Here is a 21,579-nt window from a genome sequence, read left to right as displayed (position 1 = left end):
ACAGACGTGCAGAAAGAGGGAAGACAGGTGCAGAAAGTACAGAGATTTGCAGAATGAGGTCAAGAGAAGTGTAGAAAAAGAAAGAAACGTGCAGAAAGAAGCAACAGAAATGCAGAAAGAGGCAAGAAAGGCGCAGAGGGAAACAAGAGTGGCTTGCACACCATTAGTACCAATTTAACACCCACTTTTAGCAATAAGTAACAGGTGACCATTCTAGGTTTGCAAAGGACCCTCCACCACGCTGTAACACTTGTCGCTGCATTTTTGGTAACGTTTGAGCCGTTTGATCTAGAAACAAAGCTTTTTTTGTTCAAATCTGCAGATTAGGGTGCAAATGATGAATTATGTGGCTAATACAGAAAATGTATAATAGTGCGAAAGTCGGTGCAGCCAAACAGTCACATAATTCCAGTGGCCCTGCTCATACCTCTGACTAGGTCCACAAGTGCTCATCAGTGATTCCATCTTTTTTTGTCTCACTGAGTTCATAGTGAGCTTCTATGGAAACGAGGAAGACTTAACCTGAGGTTACCACTCCACAACACAGACTACCATACCACATATTTACTCTCCATAACACATAATCCCACTCTACATAATTCCAATACACTAAATACCACATACTTTCTATCCACATAATTTCACTGCACAACATACCACATAATTCCACTATACACATCGTACATCCACTCCACTCCAAAAACCATTATTAAAAAACGTTTGCATTTACAACGCCAAACCTTTCTTTAACTAGTAGTCGTGTTTGTTTTATATATATATATATATATATACATATATATGTTTATTTATTTATTTTTAAATATAAAAAAAAATCAGAGAAAGAAACACAGGTTACAGGAACAGTATAGTTAGGCTGACATTTCACTTTTTCACTTGTACAAAACCTGTGAACTTCAGCCGTTATAATTAGATGAGCTAACTATAACTCGTGCCCCGCAATGCACTGCTGATGACATCATATATTACATAACTCATGACATGGTTAGTGACATCACTGATGACATCTCAAATGACATCACTCATGACATCATCCAGTTGCTGTGAGTGTTTCTAAAAAGTTTAAGAATGTTATACATATATACACCAATGTGTATTGATGAATCAGTGGGTGTATGAGTGTCTGTATGGATGACTTAGTGGGTACATGACTGACTGCATAAGTGAGTGATTATACATGTCTCAATGAATGTATGGGTGAGCAACTAATTTGTGTGAATGTCTGCATCAGTCTGTCAGTTGGTGTGTACGTGGCTGCATGGGTTGGTGAATACAATGAGTGTATATAAAAAAAAATACATATATAAAATATATATATATATATATTCACTGAAAAAACCATAGGTTTCACACACAATATAGTTAGGAATTAGCATTTAAAAAACCTTGCAAATTCACTTAAAAAACCATAGGTTTCACACATGTTATAGTTAGCTGGGCATTTCCCTCGTAAAAAACCAATGAAATTGCCCCGTTATAGTTAGTGCAGGCAACTATAACTCACGCGACCGAAATCCGCTGCTGATGACGTCAGATATTACATCACTGTATTTAGACACTTATTTACCCATGTCTTCTTCCATTCATCTTTAGCTATACATATATTATTTTTTTTTTTTTCAGAAAGACACATATGTCATCAGTGATGTAATATCTGACGTCATCAGCAGCGGATTGTGGTCGCGTGAGTTATAGTTGCCTGCACTAACTATAACGGGCCAATTTCATTGGTTTTTTACGAGGGAAATGCCCAGCTAACTATAACATGTGTGAAACCTATGGTTTTTTAAGTGAATTTGCAAGGTTTTTTAAATGCTAATTCCTAACTATAACGTGTGTGAAACCTATGGTTTTTTCAGTGAATTTGTATGGTTTTTTAAATGCTAAGTTATGTATTTATTAATATATTTTTTTTAACACAACTTTTTCACGGCGCGCGCACGGTGCGCTTCGCACACCGTGCGCGCGCGGTGGGCACGCGGTGCCCTTCGCGCACCGCACGCCCACTTTACGCAGTTCATGCCGTGCGCGCACGGTGCGCTTCGCACGCCTTGCGCGCAAAGTGGGCACTCGGTGCTCTTCGCGCACCGCGCTCCCACTTTACGCAGTTCGTGCCGTGCTCGCACGGAGCGCTTCGCCCCCAAGGGCCAAATAGATTTTTTTTTTTTTTTCGAAAAATCGCGGAGTGCGCGCACGCTGCGCGAACTTTGCAGATTGTTTTCCGTTTGGGTGGTGCGCGCAGAGTGCGCGCACTCGGCGATTTTTCGAAAAAAAAATAAACATTTTTTTGGCCCTTGGGGGTCTTTCTGGGACCCCCTGACCACGGCTAGGGGGTCAGGAACTGTCCACCTTGCCCCCTTTTCACGTTCTCCACATTTGTTTTTCACCCCCTCAGAGTGCGAGAGACAAAATGGCAGCCGACACTTCCTGGTTTCGACCGATTCGAATGTTTACTAAGATCTAACAACCAATCAGAATTGCGCTCGCGCACGGCAAGGTGCGCGCACCCGGCGCGCACGCTGCGCGCGTACAGATATATATATTGATTTAAATGCTATTTTCTCTATAAATACTGAACAGATGTAGACCAAACCTGCAAAAGGCACTTCATGGACCTTATGGCTACCTCTCTGCCAAATTTCACGTAATTCTGTTCAGCCATTCGGGCTGTAGCTGCGACTAAAGTCCCTATGGAAAAATCCATGGGGAAAACGCGTTTTGGGACCCCCCCTTTTTCTCGGCCCCTGCTTGACGAATCACCCCGAGACTTTCAGGGTAGGAGCGGAGCGGAGCGCCCCATTAGTTTTGAAAATTTCGCGAGGATTCGTCAATCGGCGCCAAAGTTATTCAAAATAGAATTTTGAGATTTCCTATGGAAACTCGGTCCTAACTATAACTATCTACTGGCGACCGCCAGTAGATAATATATATATATATATATATATATATATATTTATTTATAAAACAACTGTTTGTACCTACATGTTCAGTTTCTTAGAAAGTATATGCCTTTACCAAGCATGCTTTTATCACGAAAATGTAAGTATTTTACAGGAAAATATAAACTATCTGTATATAGAAAGGATTTAAGCTTACCTGTAAAATACTTATAATTGCTTATAAAACCTTTATCACACATATGCTTTTGTAACAAAATTTGTTGTAAAGGCATACGTGGTAAAGGTTATGCATCGTAATGCCATGAGCTTTGTAAAGGCCTTGTGATAATGGCATGCGTTACAATGGAATCCGAGGGTTATTTGATGTACAAATCTTGCAAGAGCCAGAAAACCAAGCTATAGAAAGTGGTTTATTAAATTGACCAACATGTTATGTGTGTATTCAGTTTATTCAGAAATAGCGGGATAATGTTTTAAGAGCTCCTGCATGTCTTTCCCTTGAAGTACAAAAACGAATCAGTCTTCTCTGATCTCTGATGTAAATGTCTAGTTTTTTCGGCATTCTGGTGCCATAGGATGCTGAGTTGCCTGGCAGAAAACTTAACATTGTGCCTAAACATTGATTTAAAACTCATGCTGTTCTCATAACTCTTCTTCTTTAGTGAGACCATTCTGCTTGAAAGCTCTACTTGGAATGTAGCAGATAAAGAAGATCATGAGTACTACAATGAAATTCCTGGCAAGTGGCCTCCTACAGGCGGTGTTCTGGACATGCGCAGAGATCTAGAAGGCACTCCGGAACGAATGAATTGCCTCATGCCCCGGGAAAGGAAATACACTTTGGTAAACAAATGATTATTTCTCCTGTCATGAAACTTCCCAGAACCCTCATACAAATAGGGCCTAATTGTGTCAGTCTAAGTGTTCAAGCTGCCTGCCTACAGATGGTTTCAGTCAAAGTTAAGGTTGTCCTACATCAAGAGTTCACTCCTTTTTAAGAATCAGACCAGAATAGAGCACTATCTGGCAAGCACAACAAACATTCAAATCTACTAGACATGGCATTTTTGAAAGGCAGTTTCAATTTGGTAAAAGCTGAATACTTATGATTAGACTATGTATCAAAATCCTTAGGGAAGCAGTGGTAGAAATTATGCTAAAGAAAGCTACAAAACACCATCTGACCCCTTAGACTAATATTTCTAATGTATAGATTATGGGAAGATGGGGGAGTAGAAGAAGTTAGGTAGGCTCATCCCTATTTGGCTACACAAACTTGCCGGCCAACCTTCAATAGGGCTTTGGCCCCATGAAGCTTTCAAAATCACTTTGATTTAGATTAGGTAACAGTTTCCTTCCCTGAGAAATGATAACCGACCATGCACAATGATTGTGTTTTGTGTGTGACACACAATACTACTCGAGCAATGTAATTATTTGATGTCTGTTGTGGGGATTGTATTAGAGCTTTGTTACGAATACACTTATATCCATCAATGTGATGTATATACCACCCAAAATAATTCAAATAGCCTTATTATATGTATTGCTAAATTGAATAAAATATTTCCTGCATAACAAAATTTACCAAACGTATTTATGGTGCTGTATAAGAGCAGGCCATTTACTTGATGTGTACCTGCGGGTGAGTGCCTTGACAGGGTAGTCAATGGAATCACTAATATGCTGATGACAGGCAGATCTTTGTGCACCAAAATGTGTCTCTCTGAACAAGGACAGTGAGCAGCAAGGTAGGAAGCATCAAGGCAGATTTCAGAAGGACTGCAAATGAAATTTGAACCTTGGGAAGGGGATAAAACAATAAAGTGCACAGGATGCCCCACCGTGAGCAAAAGTCTAATGGCAGCGGGAACCATACAACCATAGAATTTTTGCTTGGCCTCTATTTCTTCTGCTGTCTCTACTTCCCCAGATGTGTCTGTTGCTTTTCCTGGTTAGATGTATTCTAACTAATCACTGAGGCCTCTACTACTTTGTGCCCTGGAAGGCCCACTAATGTCTACCATACTACACTCTCAAGAGACTGGTCTTCCATATTTTCCACCCAATCTCTCTTTCTTGCTCTGAGTGATTGTGTTTTAAAACCTGGTCCACCTAATTTGCCTACATCTCCTTGATCTTTCATGAATTCTGACAAGGGCCCACATAAGGCATCACAGTGAAACACAAGGGTGATGGCTGATATGCTTGCAAAGCCCTCAGCCACTGGCATTTGCTCAGGCCACATTCCAGTACACCTTTTTGCACACAACACTACTCTAGATAGGAACCAGCCATATGCAAAACAAACTTGGTCCTGCTCTACTAAGAAAAGTTCAGACCAAACTAACAGGCCCAGTCCCTGTTAAACGGGATCTCAAGCAACCCAAGATTGGTTTAAAAAACAATGTCCTGTAATGTGGCTCAATAATTTCCAGTGGCTAAGATTAATCCCAGCATTTCATTCATCATTTGTTATGTTGTCTATACCATACGTGTAGCCTAAGATTTTATTTCCATACACACCACTCCTGCTGCAGACTAATGGTGAGATCAATCTCCAAGTCATTGATCCATCACTCATTGGTGAAGTGTACAATCCATTTAACATTCGTAATGAGCTACCTGCCCCAACTCCTCATATCACCTCTCTAACCTAATTAATCGTAATGTTGCATCTTTTCTATAGTAGTATGGCTTTTTTACTCTTGCCTCAAAATTTCATTCACTATTTGCAACTGACTCTGAATGAGCAATCTGGATTACGTTTGATTTGAAACATCATCAGAATGACCCTGTATTTGGACAGGCCCTCGGTTATCTGATTGTTTTTACAAGTGGTTATAACAAAAACACTAGGTAGTATCCTGAAAGTGAAACATAACATGGCATCTCCCTGTATTTCATGACTGATAAATCAGTATGCACCCCTTACAGCCCTAATGCCATATCTTCTCCAAAATGGGAACCCACCTCAAATATTAATCCCAATCCTTCTCATGGTGACCACTAAAGTGACTAAATAAACCTGTGCTGGTAGCTTGGCACTAAGCAGTCAGGATTAACTTATGGTCAATGTGTGAAGTATTGATGCAGTACTCAAACAGTAATAAAGTGAAAGCGCAACATAAGAAAAAACTCAAAACAATTTAGAAAAATAGAGAAGGTTTTAATAGATAAAATGACAGCAATGCAATTAAAACCCAATAAGTAGAGCCAGAGATGTGAATTTTTAAAGTTTTAATAAAAAATAGCGACATGAACAACAGAGATCCAACCCTGTGTATCTGGTTGCGCTAGTTAAGGCCAACACAATGGCTCGCCAGTTAGATAAAGGGACTAGGATCATCCCAGTGAAAATGTAACTTTGAACTTAAAAACCTTTATGGAGGAAAAGTAGTTGTTGAGGATTCATTAGCGGAGTAAGCTGCAAACTGGGACTAAAGCAAGACTTGACTATGGTGGGTTGCTGAAGAGCGGGATCCCAGTGCAGTTGTCGACGAAGGTTGGAAAGCTCTGGCTAGGCAAAAGTCCAAAGCCTGTGCCCAGGAAGGCTTTGACGTCTATGGGTTGCTGCTTGACGTTTTTCCTAATGAAACTCTCCACGTTCTGAAGTTTCTGGAAGCAGACCAGCAAGCTAAGGCTGACTGACGATCTGGCATCAACAGCTGTGGTTTTCAATGGAAATACTAGTCTTTGTCAGTTCTCCAGGCAAAAAGTTGGCAAAAAGTCCCAGCTTTTACAGTGTGGGCAAGAGGAGAACACTAGGACAGCTACCAAGCGTCCAGGATCTGGGCGGAACAATTTGGGAGTTAGGACTCACTCTAACAGGAGCCAGCAGCAGGGTCCAGGGCAGGTTCAGGTGGTACTGGTCAGGTGGGCATTTGCAGGGATAGAGGCCTCTGGAAGCTGGTTGTATCCCTGTAGCTCAAACAGGAGGTCTGCCAACTTACCCTTTGAGCCCCTTTTGGAGTCCAAGGTTCAAGGCAAGCAGGTCCAGTCTTCCTTCGGGGTCTTCAGACAGCAGCACAGTCCTTCCTCTGATTCTCCACAGACCCAGGAGTGTTCAATCAATCAATCAGTCAATCAGGCATTTGTTAAGCGCGACTACTCACCCATAAGGGTCTCAAGGCGCTGAGGAGGGGGTTGGGGGGGGGGGGGTTAGCAGGCTCCAGTCCATCAAGGGGTGGTCTGTCGAAGAGCCAGGTTTTGAGGTTTCTTGCGAAAATGGGGAGCGATGTTATCTGTCTGAGGTGGAGCGGATGGGCGTTCCAGGCTCGGGCCGCGAGGAAGGAGAAGGAGCGGCCTCCCAGTCTTTTTTTTCTGGTGCGGGGGACCACAGCGTAGAACAGCTGGGCTGATCGTAGGGTCCTCTGGGGTGCATGGAATTTCAGTCGGCTGTTCAGGTATGCTGGTCTGGTGTCGTGGATGGCCTTGTGGGCATGGGTGAGCATCTTGAAGATTATTCTAGCTTCGATGGGGAGCCAGTGGAGTGTGTGCAGGTGCTGGGAGATGTGGCAGTGTCTTGGCAGGTCAAGGACCAGTCTTGCGGCGGCGTTCCGGATGTTCTGTAGGTTGTGGGTGAGGGTTTTGTTTATTCCGCCGTAGAGTGCGTTGCCGTAGTCGAGTCTGCTGGTGACCAGGGCATGAGTGACGGTCTTTCTGTGTTCGAAGGGGATCCATTTGAAGGTCTTACGTAGGAGGCGGAGGGTGTGGAAGCAGGAGGACAAGACGGAGTTGATCTGGCGGTCCATTTTGAGCTGTGAGTCCAGGATGATTCCCAGGATGTGTGCGTGGTCCGTGGGAGTGTTCTGAGGACAGGTCTGTGGATCCACCAGTGGAGGGTAAGCCTCTGTCCACCCTCTAAACCAGTTCTGAACAGTTACGCTACCCCACTGGAATTTGTACCAGCCTGAATAGAGAGAAAAAGGGGTAAAAGGCCTTGTGTGAGCTTTATCTGCCAGTGACAAGTAGCCATCCGGTGGAGCTCAGGAAGGGGCTAGCTTCTTCCCCTCAGGCCATCCTGTCAAGGGAAGACTCCCTCTTCCTACTCTAGGGCCCTTTGCCCACTGTCTGGGAGCAATTCACATCTCATCAGGAGTTAAGTGACAGCTGGACACTGGCAGGAAAGCATTTGTTTTTAGACAGGAAAATGACCACTTTGTAAAAGTCGCCAAACACAATAACATGAGTAAAAGACTCACAAACCACTTCTCGTGAAGAGGAAAGATACATTTATAACGATAGGGGATTACAATCTCCCTAATTAGTAGTGTAACATAAAAGGGTATCCCGTATCCAGAAATGAAAAAGAATGTGAACCCCACACTGGGACAACTTAAGACTTTTTTGTGAGACCCTCACCCACTTTATTAGCATCATACTTCATCCTCAAGTTTCATCTAATCCCTAAAAAAAGAGGATGGACTCAACCATATTCCACTGAGCTCTTTGGATATTTTCTCAGCCAAATACCTAAAACAATACAGGTATCTCTTTAATAATGGGTGTTCTGGTATAGATATCAACGGATGTGAAAGATTGGTTGAGGTAAATAGTGCCCCTATACCCTCTTGTTTAGTTGACATGTTTCAGCCCCATTCATAAAAAGCCCAATGGGTCCAAGGCTTTTACCAGGGTCACAAAGAGTGCCACAGGATCACTATTGTGAGTTGACAAGGGTGGTTTCTTAATCTACCTGAGCTTGATGGGACAAACAACATATAACATAAAACATACATCTGTAGGGCTACTCGCCCATATACTGTGTCTTTTTGTCCACATTCCCTACTTGGGGAATGTAATGTGTGACATGAAAGGGGGGCATGCCCCTATAGCCAAACAGTCATCAAAGGTGGTATGTGACCTCTGGAACCTATTTGTGCCCCATTCAATTACCCTTGTCTATGCTAGAAAGCACGTTTAAGACATACTCAATTTTGACTACTCTCAACTAACACAAACTAACCCAACTGTTCTAAAGTAACCACTGTGATAATTCAGCTCCATCATTACAGTGCTCAGTCAACTCTTATAATTATGATAGTTCTATTAAGATTGCTGAGCAGGATATTAAAATATAGACCAATGAAAACTATTGTTTACACACAGATCTGGGCATTCTTAGACAATAGCAGACAAGAGCCAGATGGATCTAATGTGATGGGAGTGTGTTGATGCATTTTCACCACAAATATTCACAGATCAAGTACAGACTGAATTGAGTACTATTTGGCAGTAGAGCTACAGTAAGAGGTCTGCAAGTACTCACCTATAATCTGCACCTAAATGCACAGATTAATATTTCTACATGCTAAATATGTATAGGGTTCCGTTAAAAGAGAATGTAGATTCTCCAAGTATGTGAAGAGAGAATCTGGATTTCATTATAGACACGGAGGCTAGCATTATGCTTAACACTTTTAATGCCAGCTCTTTGCAGCACTCAAAGCAGAACAATAACATCTTCCAGAACTTAGAATGTCAAAGTACACATAAGACCTCTGTCATAGCAGCCATCTTCCTCTTTTAAGCTGCTCCGGACCCAGAAACTGTAACAGATAAATTATGAAATGATGAACACAACTCTTGAAACTATCCTTATTGGTTATCCTCGAACAAAAAAACTAATGAATTTAACTAATTATAAATAATTTTAATTACATATTAATCATAACACCTAAAATAATTGAATAAATACTAATTAACCCCCCCCCCCCCGGGGAGGGAGCGTGGGATAATGCTAGCCTCTGTGTCTTTAATGAAATCCAGATTCTCTCTACACATACTTGGAGAATCTACAAGACCGGAGGCTAGCATTATGCTTGTTCAAAGCTGTGATAAAACCACAGACGAAACGTGACTCATCGGTTTCAAATAAAATTTTGCAAACACATCCGCATTAGACCAGTCTGCTGCATGCAAAATTTCCTCCAAACGACCACCTGATACGAAAACCTTACTCGCCATAGCTCCCCTTACCGAATGAGCGCCAAACTCTTGCAAACTAATACCTGCCTCAGACATGCAAAATCTCACCCATCTTGCAAATAGTTGCTGAAGTCACTGGCCTAAACGGCTTAACGCAAGGAATCAATAACTGGTTATCACCATGTCTTCTGAATTCACATAATCTACCCTCATATTCTTTTAAACAACGCACCACACACAACCTTGGATGCTCCTCAAATCTTGGATAGAAAATCGAACAAAACATACACTTAGTTCTCTTCGTAATCTTAAAAATTACTCCATCTGGATTATAATATCTATTATTAACATCAAGAGCTTTAACATCTGAAACTCTCCTGAAAGAAATCAGACACAACAAAGTAGCCAGCTTCTCCAACAACTGCTTCAAACTTAAAAACCTATTTGCCTGCCATCCTTCAAACAAATTGAGTAGTTTATTAACGTTCCACAAACAATTATACCTAGATCTAGGCGGTCTACGCAATTTAACACCTTTCATAACACTGCAAAGGTTTTGCCTCACCTTCCTCTTCTTCAACCGACCAGTATTCTTCCTCTGATGCCTCATTAGCTCTTCTTTTTCTCCTTATTACACTCTCAAAGACCTCCTTCATTGAACTATTCATCTCTTCCTGTACTATTTTTCTTATATCAGCATCACTTGAACCTGTGCTCTGTGCACCATCATTTACTAGTTGGAGAGAACGCACTATCGTACGCACAACATCAATCTCATGCACCTAATTGGCCCTTTTGCTCCATATCCTTATCTAAAATGGACGCCTACGTCGTCACACATGCATGCGTGGCGACGTATTTCCTCGTACTGAGCCCTACGAGGCTCAAACTACCATAACTTGCCTCACAGGGCCTCAATGATACGCGATACGCCGCAAGCGAATGCACGAGGAGCACGCTTGCGGCGCAACGGTAAGCTTATTTTTAAAACAGTATGCCGGGAGCAACACAGCGTTCATTTGCAACTTTTCTTCTTTCCTTTTTTTTTTAATAAAATCACCCAATCCAAAAACTAATTAGCTAACAACCGCTTCAACCCGTAATTGGGTTATTTTACTACCAAACATACAAAGTACTATACAAAATAAATACTCCTTTTAAAAACTGAATAAGTATAATATCCATTCTAAATTCTTAGTATATATCTATATCATAAAATCACTCATACCATCTAAAAAATACTTATAATTATACCACAAGAGTATAAGGTAGAAGAGCAATCTCTTCTGTAAAGGAGCAGCATATAAAAGAGAAAGATGGCTGCTATGACAGAGGTTTTATGTGTATTTGGGCATTCTAAGTTCTGGAAGTTTAAGAGATGTTATTGTTCTGCTCTGAAGTGCTGCATGGAGCTGGCATTAAAAGTGTTAAGCATAATGCTAGCCTCCGGTCTTGTCATGAAATTAAACAGTTGGACTAGGCTAGACTTAGTGGCGCTGTGCAAGACCCTAGCCAGACCACCTGTGAAATATTGAGCTGAACTGTATTTGCAACATATATAAAAAGATAATATTAAACTGTAGAACAATGAGCCACCAAATTAGCGAAAGGGTTTGAGTGAAAAAGGAAGGTTCCTATTTTTTTGAGAATAGGAGTTTGAGAGGGGGAATTAATCTGCATTTTAAGAGATCATAGCAAGAGTTAGAGGATAACCTAATCCGTCACAAAACAAATAAAGGAGTAATTGGCTGGGTTAATTATAGCCATAAATTAATTTTATAGTAATGAACAATTCTATTGAAGAATAGGCTCTCCATCAAATGTTTTTTATGCAAACTCCTGAGTCGTGGTATTAGTTTGCACTATTTTACCTAACATTACACCACAAAGGGTGATATTGTTGATGAGAGGTTAGTTTTTGTCTTTCTTCCATAGAGCAAGATTTAATAATGTTGGAACAAGGTTTCGCATTTGTGTGAATGGTATTGCTCAGTTGTAGAGATCCTGATAAACATCTACTCTTCTTTAAAATATACTTTACATACACTTTGTAAATAAAAGCATTTAAAGCCACATCTACAAATCATTTTGCACACCTAAGTTAAACTCAGAAGTACAAATTTTCACTTTGACAAGGGAAATTCAAACATTTCAGGAAATACCCCCAAAATAACAGCAGTTTTATAGGTGGAAGAGTTCCTCCACAGTGAAAACAATAAGAAGACACACAAATAATTAAATGTTTTGCTGCACATGTTTGTTAAATCTCACTATGGAGAATTTTAAACTTAGTGGAAATACCTCATGTGTATATTTTAATCATATGAGTACTCCTGAAAACATATCTCTGTTATTTTAACAAAGTATTCTTTGAGAACTCCATAAAATCAAAAATCTGCCTCACCCATAGAAGTAATCCCACATGAACAAATTTCTGGCTTTGTTTCCTAACCTTTTCTCAATCAGGTACTATGATATTAATGTGGTAACACTTGGACAGCACTATGCATACATTCTACAAATTCAATGGTGCTAGTGTAGCTGTGCTAATTCAACTCTATTCATACAACTTCAGTGTTATGACTAAGAAGAGGTATCAGACTTCGCTATGACACCCAGGGAACCTCTGGCCTCTAGGTTTACACCGAAAAGCCATGGTATAACCGCTCATGCTAAAACTGGAGTTAGTTGTCAGGTTGCTCTATCATTTCAAATATCGGTAATGCATATATGGGACAAAGTACCTGATATTGTACATGATAGGAATACTGCAAATCTCCAAGGAGTTCCGGGACCATTTAACGGAACAGCGCTGAATGTCAAGTTTATGTATACATTCCCAGACTGCGAGAGTGATCTTTTTAAATCCTAGAAAATCAGGAGAAAAAATAGATAGACTAGTTAAGAAGGAGATGAAAAGCTGATTGTTCCATTCCTTTTTTTAAAAAGCATTGTATTACTATTCCGTGAACTGCCTTTCACGCTGAAAGCTGCCTGCAAGAACTGTAGGCTCACATCTTAACTTTATTATCTTATTAGGTTGGGGTACTATTGTCCTTTACATAACGTAGTTGAGTAGCAATGTCCATACCAGACTCCAATAGATAAATCAGATATAGGTTTTTATACATTTTATGTCCTGTATGAGCAATAAGTGGGTGTGACTTGTCTCCAAGCACTTACAGTGCATTATATTGCAAGTCAGTATACTTTCTTGGAATCTCTTCTACTTATAACTAGCCTGTCTATCTGAATTGAGTCTATTGAAAGTCTGTCTAAATTACTTTTTATTGAACTGTCTTGGAGGCCAATGCTGCTATCCAAACAGGCAACATTTCTTGAATAAAAACACTGACCTTATTGAGTTACCTTTCCAGAGTATTGACAGTTAATTCTGGAGATTTAAATCACATGGCGTTTTACGGCTTATTGCAGCAATGGAAAATACAGTTATCTTAGAAATTACAAGGGAATGCCATCACAGAAAAGTGGTCTTGCCAACCAGCTATTTAAGTGAACCACGAGGAATAACTTTAGAAGCCATGGAGATTAGAACTGTGTGAATTTCAACCAAGGACATCACAGATTCCAGTAATGAAGTGGAAAACTATTAAACATGCTGACATTCTTCCAATTCTCATTTGTCTGAGTACTATCTAGTCCTTTTTATATTTATAGTGCATTCATGCTGATCACATCTGTTTTTTTTTTGTCAAACCATTTTTATTGCAGGACCAAGTACAGCTTACAGCAACCAGGATGCATGTCAATAATGCAGGTTTCCCATCCTCCCCTTAATCATTAATCCGTGTAGTATACACAGCCGTACTGCCCACATCCCAGAGGCCGGGCGGCGTCATATAAAAACATGGCACATTAATACGAAACTGTCAGGAGCATACTTCCGGTGAAGAACCCCGCTGCCCGCTTTAGATCGCTGTCCCTCTGCTCCCCTAAATACCTACAGAACTTACAACCTACTTTCAGCAAACCTTAAACTTGGAAACTCCCCCTCCACCCACCCCTCCCTAGTGCCCTCCCGATTGCGCCTGGTCAGGAACATATAGCATGTGTGGCGGGTAACAGGAAAAATGGAGTAATCCCTAATCGTGCGTGCTTGGTAGGGGGGCCAGTGGTACGACTTCGTCCGCTGCTTCCTCAGAGTTCTCACCCTCCTCCCCACTGGCTGGGCTATCTCGCAGGGCCTGCACCATCACCTCCCATACCATTGCCGCCGCCTGAGCCCGGTCGTCCGGTTTTCGGTGAGCTAGTTGGTACCTGAGTGTGCTCTCGCTAGCCGCCCATTTGAGAAATTCATTGAGCCATCGCCGGTGTGTAGGCCCCGCCTTCGACTTCCACCCTTTCGTCACCTCTCGCTTAGCTAGGAGAAGGCCCATGTCTATAAACTTGCTGGACATTTTATTCTTGGGCGTGTGCGGGAACCAGTGGAGTATACAAACGGCCGCGTCGTATTGTAGGTCCCTATCTGCTTCGTCATTCAACGTGTCGCCGACCCCCTCCCAGTACTCCTGCAGGTTTGGGCAGGTCCTCAGCATGTGGACCAGGTCCGCTCCCACTCTATTGCATCTAGGGCACGCAGCTTCCGCGGCTCCAAAATATTTCCTAATTTTTCCTGGGGTAAGGTATGCCCTATGGAGCACATAAAAATGTATCAATTGGAATCGCGCATTTCTCGTGCTTTTTCTGGCTCTGCGCACCAATTGCGCCCAAGTGGTGTCAGGGATGTCCACCTGCAGATCCAGCTCCCACTTGTTTTTTAATGCAGTTAGGGGCTGGAGTGTCTTCCTCACCATCCGCGAGTAAAGGCACGTCACTGCCTTAAAGGTGCCAGCCGACATCATCGTATATATTGGCACACCTGTGTCGTTGTAGGTTCAACTAGGCCCTCGCCCCAGTGCGCCTGTATAGCCCTCACCACCGCCGCATGCAAGAGGTAATCCCCTCTCGGGAGGTCGTAGCGATCCCGCAGAGTCTGGAACGGGGACAGCACACCATCGTCATACAGGTCCCCCAACATCTGCAGGCCCGCCTCCTCCCATAACTGCAGCCTCGACCAATCACCCCCATGAGGGAGTGCCGTCACCATGCCCAGTGGGATTTCGGGCGCATATGGGTGTCTGACTCCAGCTCTCCTCTGCGAGCTATTCCAGCATAGACGGAAGGTACGCTCTTCTTGAGTCAGATCCCCAGGTGCCAGCCTCTGCTGGAGGGCGATGTAAGCTAGGACATGGCGGGGAGTTCCAGTGTCCCTCTCACTCTCCGGGCCACGGTATACTCTCGCTATTTCCTGCGTGAAAGACTGCAGATGCGCGGCCAAGTAGTAGAGCTCGAAGTTTGGGACCGCCAGACCCCCGTCGTCCTTTGGACGGGTCAGCGTCGTGAGCGCTACTCTGCGTCTGCACGAACCCCACAGGAAGGATATTATTAGAGACCTGAGGTGTTTAAAAATCGCTCCAGGCACCCACACTGGAAGGGTCCGGAAGAAATATAGCAAGCGGGGCAAGGCGATCATCTTCAGTAGGGATATGCGGCCCGCCACTGACAGTGGCAGGGTAGCCCAGAAAGACATGCACCCCTGTAGGGCCCGGATGCAACGCCCTATGTTGCCCTCCAGCAAGTCCGGGCTGATCACATCTGTTTGATATTAAATTCTACAAAGTGATGCTAAAAGAGAAGGACACCAATGGTAATCTCTCTGTATTAGTCTGGATTAGCACACACTCACAAAAACTGTGTGCATGTTGTATTACAACAGATAAAAAGATGAGGTGCAACTATAAGTACGTCACACACATAACGGTATCCTTTCAGTATTCAGTCACCTGAAAACTATCTTATTTTGCGCTGAACCAGAGAAAATGCACTTTTTATGTCCCACCACTTCTTTGCCCTAAATTCTTCATGAATAGAATCAATAAAAGGTGCTTTATTTTTCTTTCTGAAATTGATAAACAGAAAATAAGCCATTTTCACCCCTGGAAAATGTATTTTCTTTGTTTAGTTCATAACTAGACCTTTCTTACAGTAGGACCTAGATACAGACGGAATTTAGGCTCACTGAGAGCAACTATTTTCTTTTTGTTTTAACTACTTAAACAGAAATTAGGCCCTTTTTAGGTCGAGCCCTGAGCCAGTGCGCAAACGCTGCTCTGGGGTTGATCTGTGGTAGTTCACTACGTGAGAGAAGCCCCGCCCACTCCACCGCCCATCTTTTTCATTGGCTTGTGTCTTTGTCCTTCCAAAATGCTGCCTTCCGATTGGTTCATAGGCTTGTTAGTCCCTCCTTATTACGGCCTTGTCGTTATTTGTATCCTTCCATGGCTACTTGCCCCTTTACTTCGAGTGTTGCACGATATGTGTTATTTAGATTGTGAGCACTATTTTCTTTAATGAGGTTCTCTTACTGTCTGTGCCTTCTCACCCCTGCCCGCACTCTCGCTGTCCATGCCTTTTCAACCCCCTGCCCTCTGGCCGCCCACACTCCCGTTTGCAACGCAATAGGTCTCGCGTAAATGCGAGTCCTATTGAATTGCAAATGCTTGTTTAATTAGAAGGACCTAAAAATGAGCCTTTCTGAATTCAGACTTACCCAGAGAAAATGTCCTTTCTGTATTTAAATCTGTATTTGGTAACTCTCCTTTCTATATTTACACATACACAAACTTTGTCTTTTCTGTCTTTTGAATCCCCAGGACCCTCTTCTTTTTGGGTTTGGATTACCTAGCACCTTTTGGGTTTTAACTTTTTTATTGTCTTTGAAGAAACGAGGTGGCACACACGTGCCAGTGGTATGCTCCCTCTCACCTCTTTTTGATCTTCTCCATTTTTTGAGGTCTAGCCTGGGCAGCGCATGATCTGCTCTGCGAGGCATAGTTGATTGGAGTATGGATTCGAAGCCCCGCCCACTCTCTGCCCATATTTTTCATTGGCTTGTGTCATTGTTCTTCGTAAACACTAGCTTCTGATTAGTTAATAGGCTTGTAAATCCCTCTTTAGTACCGTCTTGTCTTCATTTGTAACCTCCCATCAGGACTGGACCTTTTACCGTGTCCTTACTGTATATCTTGTATTAGCCCTTAGCAAGAACTCTTTGCTTAATTAATGTAAACACCACAGGACACGAGCTTTAGCAATGAGGCCGCTTTTTGTTTGTGTTTGCAGCGCACTATGCGAAACATACAATCATGGCAGTCGCATGCCTTTCTCCCGTCCAAGATTTCACCCAAACCAAAGTGTAGGCTGCATCGCTCCCAGCAACATCGTAAAATGACCATGTGATGTTTACTTATGATGTTGCTGGGAGCGATGCCACCAACTCTTTGCATTGGGTGAAATAACCAAAGGTAGCAGTGGGCATTAGCAGCAGCATAGCGGGCTGGAAGAAGGAGCCGCGAGGCAGGGACGGCGCTCGGGCGAAAAGGCACGGTGGAGCAGCGGCAGCCAGGCCAGCTCCAGGGTTTCAGTGCTTCTTCTGACTTTGGTCTTGCATTTGCGAGAGTCTTTTATTTATATTTTAAAAACCAAAGCATATAAAAAAGGCATTGTTATTCACACTGAGGATCTAGGGACTGGCCCCACCAGGTACGTACTAATCCCACTGTTACACGTAACTCACACTAAAGTACACCTGGTGTTATCATACAGAGCCGGCTAGAGGGAGACTAGTCCATAGCCCGAAACTGTTACCTGTATTGATCAACGTGTATGAAATCGACTTGCACAAATGGAAGTTATCCTTTAGGTAGTTGTAACAAAGACTACATTTTCACTTGTACTCTGTCCCTCACTGACCTCATTTCCATCTCTCATCAAAACACCTCTGCTCCTCCCAACTAAGGTAGTTGTAGCCCATACCATGGACCTCCCAGTCCAGGTGTGAGGAGTGGACCCAATGATGAAGCATGTCACCTTCGGATGAGTGAGGGTTCTTGTCCTAAAAAGGATATCTTCCATTTGTGCAAATCGATTTCACACATGTTGATCAATACAGGTAACAGTCCCGGGCTATAGACTAGTCTCCCTCTAGCCAACTCTGTATGATAATACCAGGCGTACTTTAGTGTGAGTTACATTGTCATTCACAATGCCAATAGCTCAAACTTGGGTAAATGCGAGACCTATTGCATTGCAAATGCTAGTTTGTACAAGACATGGGAACCTGAGACTACAGTGGTTGTAATAGAAAATGTTCTGTTGCTTCTAGCCAATTAGAACCTTTAGATCCATGGATTTATCTTTCGTACTGCAGACACCCAATTGATAGCAGAAACAAAAAAGCACCTTTGTTCAACAGGGGGTTATTCTTTTTAAAATTTTGGTCCTGTGTTCGAGGACTCTCTGTTGACTAGTGGTCTGGATATCTCTAACTTTTAACCCGTTCCAACCCACGGACACATTTTAGTAACACGAATTTGTCGAAAAGTAGAGAACGGATTTTCACCATACCACGGAAAAGGCTTCCCTGAATAAAGTTCTAAGCAAAGCACTTTCCTTTTTTAAAATTATTTTTACTAAACCAGCTCATGACATAATTCGATAGGTCGTGAATACACATACAAATTGGGTTAAGGTTAACAATAGTGTTACAACATGGCGGAGTCGCGAGAGTACAATTACATTCAATTACATACAATTACATTACAATTACATTCAAACAATCAGAAAGTCTCTTCTGCTGTTCTGTCTTGGGCATGAAGTGGACTGCGTCCCGTTTCCACTTTACCCTGGTGGCTCAAAGGGTTTCATGCATATACCCCTATATTTTCACCAAGAGGCCATATCTTTTCCCATTTTTTCAAGCATCCCCAGCTTTTATATATTACTTCTTCAGCTTGTTGGTACCAGTCCAAGTCATTTTCCTATTCTGCCACTGATAGGGGAAGGGATGCTCCCCATCGTCTTTTTATATTTTGTTTTGCCACCCCTGCCGAAAGTGCCAGCCAGAGTCCCTTGTATCTAGGTCAGTCCCCTTCCCTTTTAATCATCAATGGCAACCATCTGGCATAACACGATATCTCCATCCCCAACACCCTTGACATTACTGCTGTTATTTCCCTCCAGAAGGAGCTAATTACTGGGGAGTCCCATAGTATATGGAAGAAGGAGCCCTCCTGTTGACAGCCTCTTATACATAGTGTGTTCAGGGCCTTCCCCCACTTGTGTAGTGCCATGCAGGGTAGTATGTGTGATGTAATATTTTAAGCTGTATCAGTCTGAAGCGTGCTCGGATCGCTATATCTCTGGGGCTCTGTAGAGCCTCCAAACATTCTTCATTATCAATGTCGCCCAGTTCATCTATCCACGCTATCCTAAGGGAAGTTAGCGTGTCTGGGGCATTGTTCATTAGTTTCTGGAATATTGTGGACGTTGCTTTATCTGGGAAAGGGTCTACTAATAGTCTATTTTTTAACGGTGAGCGATCAGGTATAGTTTTGCCTCGCTGTATGTGGGCTTGTTGAGCATGTTTGAACCGTATATAGGAGAATCTTTGGCCTGGGATCAGGGCATATTCTTGCTGGAGGTCGTCAAATGAGAGGGGCCACTCATCTCCCCACACATCTCCCAGGTGTTCTATGCCAATGGTCTGCCATCCCCCAAGCCCCTCAAGCATGGTAATCTCTTTCAGTCGGTCACCCCTCCACAGTGGCCTCAAGGCAATAAGTCGGCTCTGCCATTCCAGGTATCTATGCACCTCATTCAAGCATTTAACTACTACAGCTGTGTGTGTGTGGCCAGTCTTGAGCTATCTTACTCATGTATAAGAGATAGTCGTAGTTCCCACCCAACATTGCGTTTCACTCTACTCTATTGGCCGGTTCATCTCTGGCTGTATAGACCCAGTCATTTATTACCATAAGTTGCAAGGACCAATCGTAAAGTTTAATGTCCGGGATCGCCAGGCCTCCTTCGTAGAGCCCTCTTTGCGCTTTATGTAAGGCAATCCTGGGTGGGCCTCCTTTCCATAATAATGGGTGTAGTTCTTGGGCTTTGTGCTTGAACAGGGCCAGTGGAATCGTATAGGGGGTATTTTGCAGAATGTATAAGCGGCGCAGCAGGGTCATCCTCTTATACATTGCTGTGCTGCCCATTAGAGTCAACGGTAGGGTGCGCCAATGTATTAAGTCAGTGTGAAGCATATTCAACTAGGGGAAAAAGGTTTCTTTGCAGGAATGTTTGTTGGTTTTACGTTACATAGATGCCTAAATATTTGAAGCCTTTTATAGCTATTGAGGCGGCACAGCTCGCTGGGAGCCTCGGGGAGGGAGACCCGCCAAGGGGTATATCACTGATTTGGACTAATTTATGTTGTAACCCGAATAGCTTCCAAAGAGCTCAAAAATGTGGAGGACTCTTGCTATAGAAAAGTAAGATCTCTATAAGCATAGGATTATATCGTCAGCATACAGGGAGATGCGTTCCTTCCATCACCCTGGTGCCACAATACCCCAAATCATTGGGTCTACTTGGATCCAGTATGCCAGTGGATCCAACACCAGAGCAAATAGCAGCGGCAACAAGGGGCAACCTGCACAGCTTGAAACTTCTTGAACGCTCCGTAGACCCTTACTCTAGCTACCGGATCATAACAAAAGTTGAGGGGTAGTGTGCAGGGTGCCCGCATAGACGGACATGTTACTTGAGGCTGATATTCTAGTACCCCTTTTACTTCAAAGGTAGGCATCAAAAGATTGCCGCCACCACCACTTCATATGCTTTGGACCAAGTCTCTAGTTTGGATTGAAGTGGCAGTTCTGGATACCCAAGGGCCCCTTTTGCCACTCAACAGTTCGATCTCTTGGCATCACCATTTTTTGCCCCAGAAAAGAAGGCAGCCTTTATCTTCCCCTCTCCCCTTCGAATGTTACTCATCTGTTTTCAAGGGCTGGTCAGGTTGCCTGGTCGGGGAGGCGGGTTCTCGCCTCCTCAATTCATTCGCTCCTTATCGTTCCTCCGCCCGACAGTCCTCCAAACCTCCAGCCATTCCCAGGCTTCTTCAGGCAGCATAAAGAAATACGATTTACCCTCAGCCAACACCTTAAGTTTGGCCTGGAACAGCATCATGTATTTTATGTTCTTCCCTCTGAGGCCTTTTTTAACCGTATCCAATGTTCATCTTTGGCGTTGGACCTGAAGTGTAAAGTCTGGAAAGAAATGAATAGTTGCGTTTTCATGCTGGCGATCACCATGCATGTGTGAAGCCTGTAGGATAGCATCCCTGTCTCTGAAATTCAATATGCGGGCTATTATGGTGTGGGGGCCCCAGGAATACTAGCGCACTTCCATAGCCAGCCTTGTTTCATCCTTATTTTTGAACAACAGGTGTCTACCGCAGGTGATGGGGGGGCTCGAAGGCGACAGCACACTATATTTTGTTATATGGGCCTCTCTTATTAAGGGGGGCTATGCCTCCTTTCATGTGCCTTTTAAAACATCAGGCCGTTATGTTCTCCCCAGGACGTGGGAGGGAGGGTTTAGAGGGTTCTTACTTGCAGCTCCCCGTTGATCCGGTCCCCATGCGGGCAATATCTTCATAGGTTGTTTCCTTGGGTCTTTGACGTTCCCCCCTGTCCGGATTGTCTGGTATTCGGATATGAGAGGGGGGTGGGAGGGGGAGAAGAGCCAATGTCAGCCCTGCGTGCCGACCTCTGCACCGCCGTGCCACTCACTGCACTATTTCCACATGCAGCGGTCTTCTTACCCCTGCGAGGCC

The 21,579-nt window shown here is 43.2% G+C and overlaps 1 protein-coding gene across 1 annotated transcript in view; it reads left to right on the top strand.

Moving 5' to 3' along the window:
• SHC4 (SHC adaptor protein 4) overlaps nt 1–21,579 on the top strand; it is a 316,130-nt gene that overhangs the window by 270,915 nt on the left and 23,636 nt on the right. Inside the window, exon 8 of the mRNA XM_085644213.1 lies at nt 3,581–3,761. Coding sequence (XP_085500339.1) covers nt 3,581–3,761 — 181 coding nt within the window. The remainder of the gene's footprint in view (nt 1–3,580; nt 3,762–21,579) is intronic.

This window comes from Triturus cristatus, chromosome 3_1 (genome assembly GCF_964204655.1).
Source record: "Triturus cristatus chromosome 3_1, aTriCri1.1, whole genome shotgun sequence".
NCBI classification, from domain to species: domain Eukaryota; kingdom Metazoa; phylum Chordata; class Amphibia; order Caudata; family Salamandridae; genus Triturus; species Triturus cristatus.
Note: the sequence above shows the minus strand (reverse complement) of the source record. Positions and strands in the feature narration are given on the sequence as shown.